Source organism: Ascidiella aspersa, chromosome 2 (genome assembly GCF_963924565.1).
Source record: "Ascidiella aspersa chromosome 2, kaAscAspe10.2, whole genome shotgun sequence".
Classification (NCBI taxonomy): domain Eukaryota; kingdom Metazoa; phylum Chordata; class Ascidiacea; order Phlebobranchia; family Ascidiidae; genus Ascidiella; species Ascidiella aspersa.
The window spans coordinates 23,746,477-23,759,853 of record NC_139448.1 but is presented as its reverse complement, the minus strand read 5'-3'; the positions used below and the strand labels follow the sequence as shown (position 1 = coordinate 23,759,853).

General features: G+C 37.5%; 1 protein-coding gene across 1 annotated transcript; it reads right to left on the bottom strand.

Annotated features, from left to right (window-relative positions):
• Positions 1-584: 584 nt before the first annotated feature.
• LOC146164390 (uncharacterized) lies at positions 585-11,073 on the bottom strand. The gene is made up of 8 exons (XM_083382372.1): positions 10,909-11,073; positions 10,228-10,350; positions 9,949-10,096; positions 7,323-7,497; positions 6,815-7,196; positions 4,851-5,554; positions 4,556-4,661; positions 585-1,548 (listed from the first exon to the last, which is right to left on the bottom strand). The coding sequence occupies exons 1-8, from the start codon at positions 10,951-10,953 to the stop codon at positions 1,327-1,329; spliced, it is 1,905 nt and encodes a 634-aa protein (XP_083238498.1). The 5' UTR covers positions 10,954-11,073; the 3' UTR covers positions 585-1,326.
• Between the last annotated feature and the right edge of the window lie 2,304 nt (positions 11,074-13,377).

The window sequence follows — 13,377 nt, the reverse complement described above, 5'->3', positions numbered from 1 at the left end:
TTGCGTTAACCATCATTAGCGAGAAAAAAAGAAAGAAAGTTTGACTTAGCGTTGTCAATTGTCGAATACACACTTGCTAATCAGTCAACCTAAACAAATAACGAAAGAGAAAAACTTCCAGCGTTTACGGTCGACCAAACAAAAGACGAAAAACGGCGTTTTGCGCTCAATTTTGGTTTCGCATAATATTAAGACGCGTGACCCAATTACTTAAAAAGCACGCCGCTTTGAACAATTTGTTACATGACAACGAACAAAAAACGATAATTTAACTTACAAAAAGGGGGTAAGAACTCCCGCCATCCTGGATACGCCACTGGGGGCAATGGATAATGTGTAATATTTTTAAACTTCTTAAGTAATACATATTACACTTATAAATAATACTAATAATCGCATTTTGAAATTCCAGGGGGGGGGCAAGTGCCCCCCCTAGCCCCCCCCCCCGTGCGGGCGCCCATGAGTATACCTCATATGTGAATGTTGTCGAGCGACATAATGTCTTGAAAACGTCATTTGTTCGCTATAGGTTTTAGTACATCTACATCGCTTGTCACACGAATCGACCACAAAGAAAATATGGATGCTCAGATATACTTCAAGGCAAGCTATTGTTTAGCGATAACTGAGAATTCAGCAAGAAGGGGGCACTACACGCATCGTAGATAAACGCTGATTAGGATATGGTATTTCAGAAACGAATTAGTTTTTGACTGCTCAGTATAAAAGATGTGCTTTGATACCTTGAAATATTTCTTAATTACCAATAGGCAATGCCAGAGCTGTCGTTAAATGCATTATATACTGTAACTTTAAAGTATAGGCATACGGTAACAGCCAAGGTGCTAAGCGACTTAACATCCCTCAACATAATAGCGTAACAAAATTAACGAACAGTAAAAGGTTTGTTACAAGAAACTATATTTAGACGAGCTTGTTTTTTCACATCATTTCAATTAGGCGGTAGCCAACTGTTGGTTTGGATGTCGATTTCTCTGGACATGATCTGATTATGACTCAATGTGGGTTACATGTTCTTTAAATTAAACAGTACCGGCACACTGAAAATATTTTATTACGTTTTATTAACAATAAAAAGTACAATGAAAAATGGAATAAACCTTGCATGTCCAGGAAAACTAAGACATTACTTAAATATTTTGCTATATTTGTTTTACACGATAGATTTTTAACTGTTAAATACCTTCGTTTGACAAAATCCGGTACTCAGTCTGGTACTATATATCTTTTAGTTTTATTATCCACGAGAGGCATATTTTAGCTTAGCGAGATACAGTAGATGCTTTAAACGCGGTAGTCTGCTCTCTAACGAAAGATGCTGCTGCTGTTACTCCGCGCTGATTTTCTGGATGTCCTAGAAATAGCACTCCCGCTTGTCAAACGACCACGGCCTGCCACCTTGTCCTGTCGTAGACTTGCGGTCTCACTCTGCGAAACCGAACCTCGTTCAACAATACTAGCCAGGTCGCTTACCGACGCCGTGAATTCTGACGTCAGTGTTGGTCGTTCGCTGGGTACCGGAGGAACCTATCATATAGACCACAGAAAAAGACAACAATTTAAAAGTCTAGTTTTATCATAAGTTTAGAGTTTAGACCAGGGGTACCTAACCTTTTAGCTGTTGACGGTCGCATTGACCGTCTTTATTGATCTCACGGCCGCCAGTAAAGAGATGACGTCAGAAAGTTAGGTCATAGTGTGACGTCATATAACAATTATTCTTAAACATATACTAGTTGTTTTCTAATTATCCCGTGCTTTCAATGTGACACGTGATGCAGCTGAACGGCGGATCGTCGAAACGGTGTCCATTCAGTTTTTAGGGTGTTACCAAGTTCGTTGACCTGGGACCCCGGGCCTACTGTCTGTGGGTAATGATTTAATCTTTTTTGGTTTTTGGCCTATTAGCGAAATACAGATTTTTATTGTGTCTGGAGATTTAATCCCTAATGTATTTTCTCTCCATTTGCTCAGTAACAGTTTAAGAAACTAGCACAAAATATAATATAAACAAGACTTTCTATAACTACCGCTCAACCTGTCCCACATTTTTGCCATAATTTCACTCACAACTCGCATAACACATGCCTGCTCAGCCGTTAAATAGGTATTATCATTTCTTATTTTTTCTTTATGTGACACCACCATTCAGATTGTTAAATACACTGATTTATTTTTGCATCAGACGTAACACATTATAATCTTTATTTAGCATATCAACCACTAACGCATGCCAGCACAGGCACGGCCGCCACACATGCTTGTTAAAATACGTGTTAACGGCCGCATAATTATTCATAGACGGCCGCAGATTGGACACCGTTGGTTTAGATTAGACCAGGGGTGGACAAACTGCGGCTCGCGAGCCACATGCGGCTCGCCGGCATGTTTTTTGTGGCTCTTCTAGTTGAATCGTAAAATTCCCCCAAAAATTGTAAAGGTTACCAAGAGTACCGTTTATGAACGTTTGCATAGTTGCCATTTTTTATTAGGGTAAACGTCTAGAATTACAATAAATTTAATCTAGAAACATCTAGATTTTTTATAGAGAATTCTAAAAAATAATCTAAAAAGGATTTTTGAAAATGTTCAATACATTTTAACAAAAAAATCAACTTTTTTAAAGCTTAATACGGTATAAAATTGCATTAAGGGTCTTGCTTAAAGCTTTAGATCTAAGATTTTCTGTTTTATAAAATATTTTACTGAACATGACCAGTTACTGAAATTTTGATTTCATACCTCATTGTTTATTTTTCAATTCGCAAAAATTTTAACTTTTTAAATTACTGAAATATTTAACCTGGATAGCGAAACTGTCACTAATTTAGATTATATAATATTTTTTTCACAATAATAAAATATTCCAGAATGGCAACTATAAACGTTTGTCTATTTTTCTTTTCTTAATTTAGGCCAGAATTTCGTTTTGACGTAACACTAAACATAAAATCCGAAGAGTTAGTTAACAGCAAGTCATCGCAATTTCATTACTAAGGTTTCAGAGATTAGCAAATCAAACAAAAGAATGATATTGATAAATATTGTTTGTGTATTTTTGTTATTACCCTTATTATTATTGTATTTGTTATTACCGTTTTATTATATCACAATTCTGTTAACCGTTTTTGTATTGAAATAATTATGAGGCTCTCTGTTACTTGTATTTTCTATGAAATGGCTCTTCCATTCAAAACATTTCCCCACCCCTGGTTTAGACTATTGTCACCGTAGGCCTCCCAAAACATGTCATCGCCATAAAAAGAGGGTGTACGACGAACCAAAGCTTACGGTGATTCTGTATATCATATTGCTTTCAATCTAGTGCAGGGTTTCCCAAATTGTGGTCCGCGGACCATTGGTGGTCCGCGGCGACTGCAGAGGTGGTCCGTGGCGAGAAATTAAAAAAGTCACACATATACGTTGTACAGCAGTGCGAAATGTAAAAATTCATTCGACCCGCAGTCTCTTTGACAAACTAGACACGAGTCCATTTCTCATACTTTTTGACTATTTTAACTACGTGAATGCAAAAAATTTTCGCGCTTTGCGCCAACGATATTTGTACATCAGGTTTGTTTACTAATTTGAACTAGATGATCGTTTCTTGACCGTTGCGCCGTGGAAGACTGACTGCCAAGTGCCAAGTGCGTCGCGTACAAACGGAAAACGTATTCAAAAATATTAGACATAATTTTTTAATTTTTAGTTTTGAAATAATAAAAACTTGCAAGAAATTTAAAAGAAATGCCGTTATACCCAAAAAAATCGCGCTCGCTTCGCTCGCCAGGTGCGCCCGGCCTTTTAATTAGGTTAACAAACAGTCAACTACATTAACCATTATCATTCTCCCGTTTTCTCAAAGTGTTTTTTCTTACACGTTTTAATATAGATGAAGACGTGTGGACTCGAATGTTAAACCAAACAAACGCTTTTTTCCCGCTTTGCGTCAACACTTTATACTGCCTCCTTAATAGTAACTAAACACTTTTTTAAGTGCAAAAAAATACCCGAAGCCCGCCTGATTTACACTTGTTCTAACATTATAATAACACAATTTTTAGTTCACATTTTGTGCGGCCTGCAGAGACCTTTCTGAGTTTGGTTTTGGCCCGCGACTAGAAAAAGGTTGCCGACCCCTGTTGTCCAGTATGTCTATCCTTTCAAAGATAATTGCGCAGTTATTCACAACTTATTGATTTCGAAAGCTATTGCTGTCCATTATCGTAAATCTTACTTGTTGCGCTTGGAGTTGATGATTCATGCAGAATGAAAATAATTGATGATTTATGCAGAAAAAATCAATCCCATCCGTCCCATTGATGGTGTCAGTTTTGTAAATATATCAAACTAAGTTTTATTTAATTTTTGCTTTGTATTGCGGTCCGTGAAATAACAGATTCACAAATAGTGGTCCGTGGTCCAAAAAAGTTTGGGAAACCCTGATCTAGTGAATCAGCGGACGTTGAAATCAGCGGACGTCCACATGAGCCTTACAGGCTATTTTAGTTGGTAAAGTATGTTATGTTATTACCTGTACGTATAGAGATGCGGGCTTGTGCTTTGCTGGAGTCCAAAGTCGACTTTCTGTATACATGTGGAACAGTGTGCTCAAGTTTCTTTGCGCCCGTTCGATGGCGCTAAATGACAACAAAAATTAATAAGTAAAAATTTATTTTCAAGTCTGCTAACTTAACAATATTTGCAAATCCATTGGTAGGCACGAGAAAATAACAATGCATTATTAACCAATGTAGGTAAATTATTATAGTAGCACATACAATCTCGATTAATAGTACATACAAAGAGAAAAACAAACAGCATTTTACCTCGCTTTCTGATAGTTATTCACGCCAGTAAGGTCCGAGTTGTCTGTCCCTGTCACCATCGTGTTCAAAGACTCGAGTGATTGTGCTTTCTTTCGCATCCTGGGCGACTTTTGAGCTACTTTGATTTTGTCGCTCTTCTCCCCTCCGTCATCACCTTGTAGTCTTCTTATTCCTTCCACGTTTGCTCTTGTATGTGGGCGAGTCGGCAGCTTTAACTCCCCCATCTCCGGAATCGCTTCGTACGGAATTGCGGTGTATGGTCGCGTGATCCTTGTGCTTGGACGCGTTACTTTACATTTTCGCTGATCCCTTATGGCCTGCTTCAGTTTTTGTATTGCGTTCACATTGAACTTCGACTGATCTTTGGCAGGCACTTTGACCAAAAGAAGCAAATTGCTTTTCTTGTTTGCCTGGCCGTCAAACGAGATTGGCAAATTGACTGAAGCATTGGCTAGCGCCTCTCGCCTCATTACTGATGCGGAAGGCACCTTGCTGGCGGCAGAAGCAACTGCTTTCCGCGCCGAATAACGCCCTTTGTTTATTTGAATGGCAGAATCTGCTTTCGAACGCCGTCCATCGGTGGCATCTTCGTAAAATCGGCGGTTTCCTGTGGCTTCCGATGTTAGATCACTAATGTCGTCTAGCTGGCTTTCCTGTAGTTGGGGCCTAGATTCCGAATGCAGTGGTGAAGCAAGGCGCCGTTTCTGTAACAAAAATAAATCCATTAGGATGTTGTTTGGTATGGCACCGAGCATCAGACCCTGACAATCAGTGGCAATTTAATTTGTTCATTGATCCCATAACCAGTTTGTTTGTGCATCTGTTTTCATAACCAGTCCGACTCCTGACTCGACAAAGTCGGTGTTATTTTGTCTGGAGTCTGACGAGCGCTTGCGCAGCAAAATTCTGAACCGTTATCGCTGCACATACTGTATATCGTTAAGCTGGAATAGCACATGGTGGAATGTTTTCGACTTGAGTATGTGTCTGGATGAGTTATATGACAACCCTAAAAATGGTTTGCTGTATATCCATATTTTAGTTTCGTGGGTGATACAGCATTAATTGTTGGTTTTTGTGAATTTACATTACCATTAGTACGCGATACCCCCATTCAAAACAATGTGTCTATTAGGCTTCTGGTTTCTCATAAAGTGTAGCATACTTAGCCGTCCAATACATAAGACTATTTTAATTTTTGGTCGCATTGTGAATCATGTCTGTTACTGGTTGTGATTAGAAGCGCACGTATATTTTGCAATTTGTAAGGAGCCTTAAATAGAAATTTAATTTCAACTTACGCGGTTGTGTGGCCGCAGCCGCAATTCGGGGTTAGGCTATAGTCTCAGTCTTCACAGGTATAGTTAAAGAACGTTTACCTTACCATGCCGCAATAAAGTACAGAGTTATCGACCGGACTCGGGACGCAAAGGAGTAGGTTTATTTAACTGGAGAGACTCTGTACTCGACTTTATTTTAAAGTCGGAGTCGGACTCGAGATGTTTAAACCGATTCTGCAGCCCTGCCACAAAAATGACTATTTTTGGGGGCGTGGGGCATTATAACCATCTTAGCTGATTTGGACGCAGGCGTCTAATGGGGAAACTCTCAATATAACACTGTGCATGTTTTTCATAAAAAGGCCGACTTTTTGTTTTAATTTAAATCTTCTTAAAACGTCGCTATAATGTCTCAGTTGAGCGTTTTTACGGCAAAATGACAGGAGACTATAGAGTTTAGTCTAAAAGCAAGCTCGCTTCTAATGGCAGTGAAATGTTATAAAAATGGTTTTAATCAGCAATATAGTATTTTTACAACAAGGCCATCCTGCATTCTGTGACAGGTGCAACAATTTCGAGGGAGATTTTGAAAACTACTTTTTTTTACAAGAGTAGTTGTTTTCCCAACCACAGAATATAGTATGTGAGTTTAAGTATGGCTTATTAATGTTTGTAGGCGCTTACCACGGCAGACGTTTGACTGATCTTGGAAACACTAGAAGGAGGTCTGCTGTGACGCCCATAGGGATCAGGCTCGAATAGTAGGCCAGAAAGTGCCGCCACCTCCTTAATCGTTGATGGAACCTCGGAATCCTGCGTGTCACTTTGCCTATCAGCAGTGCCCTCTAGTGAGTTTTCAGTCAGGGTAACTTGCGGATGGTTTACGGAGGCGCTTTGTTTCCTTTGTTGTTGATTTCCGATCTTGGTTCGATTGCTTGCATCATTCATACTTGGTTTTATAGTAGTATTGATGCGGAAGCGACTATCGCAAAGCGACTTTCGCAGCCATTCGCTGGCATTCTTAAATTCAATGTCGTCGCGTATTGTAGTACAGGAGTTCCCATATCTACAACCATCGAAAGATGATTAACAAAAGCACAGAGCAACACATAGATAATTATTTGATAATCGGTTTTGTTGTAAAACACGAAAAAAAAGTGAAAATATACATATCAGTAACTGAACAGGGTACCGTATAAGGTCGTATGCAATATCGTAGTTTTTGTTCTTTATTGCATGAAGAAGTGCGGTAAAGCCCTTGTTATCTCTCAGATCCATTTCGAGGTCGAATTTAGCAAGTTTTAAAGCCAATATACGAGATGTACGTAAGTGACCGTTCATCGCCGACAGCATCAACGGGGTTCGTCCTAAAAATTTAACCAATTGATATTTGTGCATTTTATTCTCAAAACGCTTACATCAAACAAATTTTATACTGATAAAGTACAGTTAAACCCAGGCAAACTGCATTTACAAAATACATATCGGTATTTAAACAGTTATCGAACAATTTTTAGGGGTAACATGAATAAAAATGTATTTTTTACATTTTGTCAAAATATTGCATGAAATGATAACAGGTCGGTTTCACGATTTTTGTTCAGGGAGAATGACACTTATTAAAGAACACGTCACAAATTTACGTCATAACATGACGTCATAAAACAAGTAACCTTCATGAAAAATATTTCTGTTCTCTGTCAAACGCGTGCGCAAATGTGCAAATGAAATCAAGTCGAAATACGTTCGAAGAATCAAGGCGTTGCCACGAAGCGCAGAAAAACAGAGTTTGTTAGGATTATATTGCCAACGTTTTGTTTGGATGAACCTTGATTCACACAAAAAACAACGTTAAAGTTTGCTCCGAGCGCAAAAATAATATAGGCTAATGTTTTTTTCTTGTTTAACCTTTCAATTAGATAGGCATAAATTACGATTTGATTAATTTAGTGTTGAGACCAGCACACGGCTAGTCTAAATTTTTAGGAAAGCAGTAACTTTGATCGTTTGTATAGCACAAATTAGGAAAAATAGCTGACGAACTCGCCAGTAAACGTTTAGCTAAAGATTTTTGTTCAAAATTGGTTTGTTTTAAAAAATTCAAATTGTAAGGGATAAAAGGTATTTATATAATCTAAAATGACAAACTCAAAACATATAGCAAAGTTCATATGACGATTTAGGTAAACTATTTCCGTCTTTTTGAAGTAAACGTGCCGTCGATTTTATAATGGTTATTATATAATTATGTTAAATATATGTTTTTATTGGGTGACATTACAACGGAAAACAGACGTTACCAACTTTTGAAAGTGTTTATTTCAAGGGTTCCCAAACTTTTTAGACTTTTTATAAAATATAAATAGTTCACGGCACCATTACTAACATTTTCGTGGTTATCTGTTATTTTTTAAGTGGTTATCTGTTATGTCACAATGTGTATTAAGAATTCTATACTCTATAGCAACGGTGTCCAACCTGCGGCCGTCGATGAATAATTGTGTGGCCGTTAACACGTATTTTAATAAGCATGTGTTGGCGGCCGTGACCGTGCTGGCATGCGTTAATGGTTGATATGCTAAATGCAGATTATAATTTTTTACGACTTTAGGGATTGCAGTTAAATCAGTGAGCTAAGCTCTTTCGCTACATTCTCAGGGAAGATATTTCTTATGTGCGCTAAAAAAACTTGATTTCATTGATTGATTAATGCACAAAGAAATCAGTGTATGACAGGGGTCGGCAACCTACGGCCCGCCGACCGGATCGGCTCGCCATGTAATTCATCCAGCCCGCGGCTTCTTTGGACAAACTAGACACGAGTCCATTACAAATACTTTTTGTAGGCAAGTGCCTAAAATTTTTCCGCGCTTCGCGCGAATGATATTTCTACGTCCGGTTCGTTTACGTTTTGAGGCTGTCTTTTGAACTAGATCAGCGCTTCTTTACCGTTGAACAGTGGAAGGCTGACAAGTGGATTGCGGACAAACGGAAACCGTATTCAAAAATATTAGGCATATATTTTTAATTTGTTTTTAATTTTTGGCAATGTAATAAAAACTTGCACGAAATTTCAAACAAATGCCAGTATACAAAAAAAATGCTGAATTTGGGACTTTGAGGCATGTTATAGGCCAGCCAGACATTCGTCTACCATTGCTGGTCATTAGATTGGCTAAGAGCATTAGAGCAGGGGTGGATCCAGAGAGGACACCTGACCATGCCCCCTAAAAATATTATTTTTGACAAATTTCAATGCTAAAGCTATTTTTTCGCGCTTTGCCCGAACTTCTTCTATATGTCTTTATTGTATTTTAGTCCCTTTGAAGTAAATCCGTTAATATCAAAAGTGCTATTTATATCATGGCATATTGCGCTGCATTCCAAATAAAATCCAATTCTTACATAAATGCTTGTGTTTATAACAATATGCGATTATTTTATGTGCCTAAGCTCATTTCGATTGAATTAAAAGTTTTGCCAAATCTAAACGTAATAAACGCATTTTTTTTCGCGTGCGTTAGGTTCCATTTTTAACCACGAGTTCGTTAGACAAAAAAACGTCTTTTCAAGATTAATTATGTTATGACGTCACGATTTGACAACTTTTTGAGTCATCCCTAATATAATTTCACTTGCGGCCGTGAAGAAAATAAGACTGTCAATGCGGCCGTCAAGAGCTGAAAGGTTAGACACCCCTGCTCTACAGGTAGAGCAAAACTTCCAAAAGATTTGAGTGGAGTGCTGCAGGAATTTGCAAAACAAACACGCCCTACTGACACACTCTGACGACTAGAACGTTATGGTGGTAAACAAACCGTCGACATCTTGTTTATTCAGCTCGACCGACCCTTCCTTTATCAGCGTTTCGACCAGTGCACTTTTTCCGCTTCGACATGCGTAGTGTAATGCTGAGCGGCATTGGTCGTCAATTGCGTTTATGTTCAATTTGGTCTTCAGCAAAATCTATAGAGGTTAAATAGTCGAATCGCTGAACAGTTAATCAATCGGTTCTATTGCGTAAATCTAGTCATTATATATATACGAAAATGTATTAGTTGCATTTTGATTATGCTTAATATTGTCTATTGTTTTACCTTTGTAATTTTTTGAGCCGACTCTTCACTAGACAGCATAGAAGCCTTGAGCAGTGGAGTTCGATAGAAATCGTTTTTGTCCCTCGTTTCTGAATTCACTCCAAGTGTAAGCAAAAGCCTAACCTATTGGTGGTTAACAGGTAAAGCGAGGTTGAGAAATAGATTGATTAATTTTAGGAATATTTGAAATGGCTTTGCGTTATATAGATTGATTAATATTCGGAATATTTGAAATAGCATTATTATAGTACGGAGGCTACAATATTTAATCTCTACAGTCTACACCTGTGGTTCTCAACCTTTCATGGCGTCTGGCCCCTTCCACAGGCTTTTAACACTTAGTGGCCTCTTGTTAACGTTTTTCGTTACGGAATTTCACAAGATAGTTATCTTGGGTCATGATAGAAAAACAACGTGTTATATGCCACAGTTGAGAAACGCTGGTCATAATCCAAGATACTTAAATCTCATATAGGTAGATGTTTTATAAACTAAAGAGCAACTGATAAATAACCACGGCTAAATCTAGACCCGACACCTGGTTGGTTAATAATATGTTTTTCAGAAAATTGGTCATACAAATATTTTCTAGTTCTGTTGTAAACTCTTGGCCCACAACGCGATAAATTCATTTCGGGTCAATTAAAAGAGGTCTTCCTTTCTTAGTCCAAAATAACCAACCTGGTGAATCCGCTCTTCTGATATGGCTTGGTTCAAGCAGTTCATCGAATTAGATAAATCTTTTCTACAGAATAACAGTATAAATTGACTGCAAATGATCAGCCGCGACTAGAAACCACAAGCACATATAGGTATAGGAAACACAGAATAGCTGTTTGGTGCATACAATCAGGTTACGCTAGTGAAAGGAACTGGTTGTAAATAGGTTATTGTTTTGTCTTCGAGGTTCGGATCGAATGTCATGTAGGCACGAACAGAATGGTACTTAAATGTCTCAGTAAAGCAAAGCCGCGTTTACCAAACTATTTAATTGGTATCCCGTAACAATTGCGATTTATTTTGTTTCATACTCATAACACTACCCACTGGTACAAATAAATTCATACTGAAACGATTAGTACCTAACCACGAAGAGATTTGATAGAAGTACATACTTTTTGAACGTTACACGATTAAATTCATAGTGAAACGGCTCAAGAATATTATATCTATAAAGTTGCTTTGTATGTTTTATCATATTTAGCACTATTCGTCAAACTGGGACATGCGCGAACCAGGCCTTTGACCTTCCAAACCATATTTTTTTGCCAACTTTATTTTGTTATTGTTAAATAATAAACTCACCAAGTACAATTTTTGTTAAATTAGATTAGCCTATTACGTGTTTTCCGACTCTACATATTAACATAACAGCTAAGTATAACGGCGCTTCAGAAATTTAATTTTGCCAACTTCAACTTAATTTAAAACAAGGGTCGTTTTTTTAATTTTTTAGCGATTCCTACGAACATTTAAGTCGTTCCGGTGCAGCCATACAGCTCAACTTGTTGTCTAAAATATCTTTAGATATCAATATACCGAGCAAAATATTTGAAAATTGAAACCAAATAGAGATCAGCTTTGTGCGATTAGTGTCAAGATCAGTGGGGAAATAATGGACTTTTTTTTCCTATTTTAACTACGTAAAATCTGTTATAAGATGAGGTGTGTTAATGCTTATTTAGTAAAATGGTTTTAGCCAAAGGCGTCGTGCGTTCATCACGCATCCTCAAAAATGAACGTTTTGACAATTAAAAAAAATAAAGCCGTTTTTTTCGCTTTGCGCACCCGAAAACATTTTTATATTGTGGCTTTTGTAATGAAAGGAACACCTCTGCCACACATTAAGATATAACTTTGTGATGTCACGTTTTAACCTCCTAGAAACACAAATTCTGGGTCAGGGCCTACTATAGTCAGTCCAGAAAAAGGAGCAATTTATGATTAAACTCGCAGAAGGTGTGGAAAATTTGACATTTTAATATTTCTTTCTCGCTGATTTCTTAAGTCGTCGCAAACGACCGGAATACATTTAGTGCTCCTATTTTTAAGTGCACCTTCGCGCGAGAATTTGACTGGCAACAGGAGACCTTTTTCATTATAACACGTTATGACGCATTTTTAGGACGTCATTTAAACATGAACACAAAATATGCTGGATCTTGGAACTGTATGAAAGCGTCCCGATTTTAAGCCCCCAAAATGATAACCTAACCATATTTGCTAAGAAAAGGTCGAGCACCACTGTTCTATAAACTACATTTTAAAATATTGACATTTTTGTGGCTAAGTATAAAGAAGCACATATAGCATAATACAAAAGGAGTCGGACTGATCTTAACATGAGCTGGCGCGACCTAAGAAGTGTACGAATCCCTAATATAGAACGTTTTATGTCCGAGTTGACCAAGATATTATGCAAGAGGTCCCAATCATACGACATTTAAAAAAAAGCAAAGCTAAATATGTATTTTATAGATTTTGTGAGAATAAGAATGATTGTTTTTATTTTTAACTGGTCCTTGCAAAATAACTTATATTGCAAAAGTGATGTAGCCCTAGTACCTTTGGTGAAATTTATCTCTAATCCCACACACATGGTTACATGCCAGTTTAATAAATAGAAATTCGAACATTTAGTGTTTTGCCCTTCGGCGCAGTCAAATATTAGCGCAAATAATCGCATAACATTGACCGAAGTAATGCCGGAAAGCCAATCACAGGTATAAAGCGGTTGAGCTTTTGCCATTGAATAAAAATGGAGCAAATTGAAAGCAAAAAGAAGACCAGCTTTGTTTTTAAAAACTTCGGCCTGATGCAGAGTTAAGTCAGCCAGCAGATTTTCCGAATGAAAATAAAATATAGTTGAAAATTTGTCGGGTTCAATTCAACATTAAATTTTAACGAAAAATATTTGTTCTTAGGCAATGGCTTTTAACCAACAAAGCACCCGCGGGCCCATAATATGTAACTCCAGTTATTGTGATTTTACTGTTCCGTAAAATTTGCTCGTTTGCTGTACTTTGGTTTACATGAATATAACGTTTATTTTTCGATGACATATTCAGTGAGACAACATGAAAATACAAAAGTTGACCCTTAATTTTGTGGTATTTCTACTGATTATTAAAACGTACTCATGACAAATAC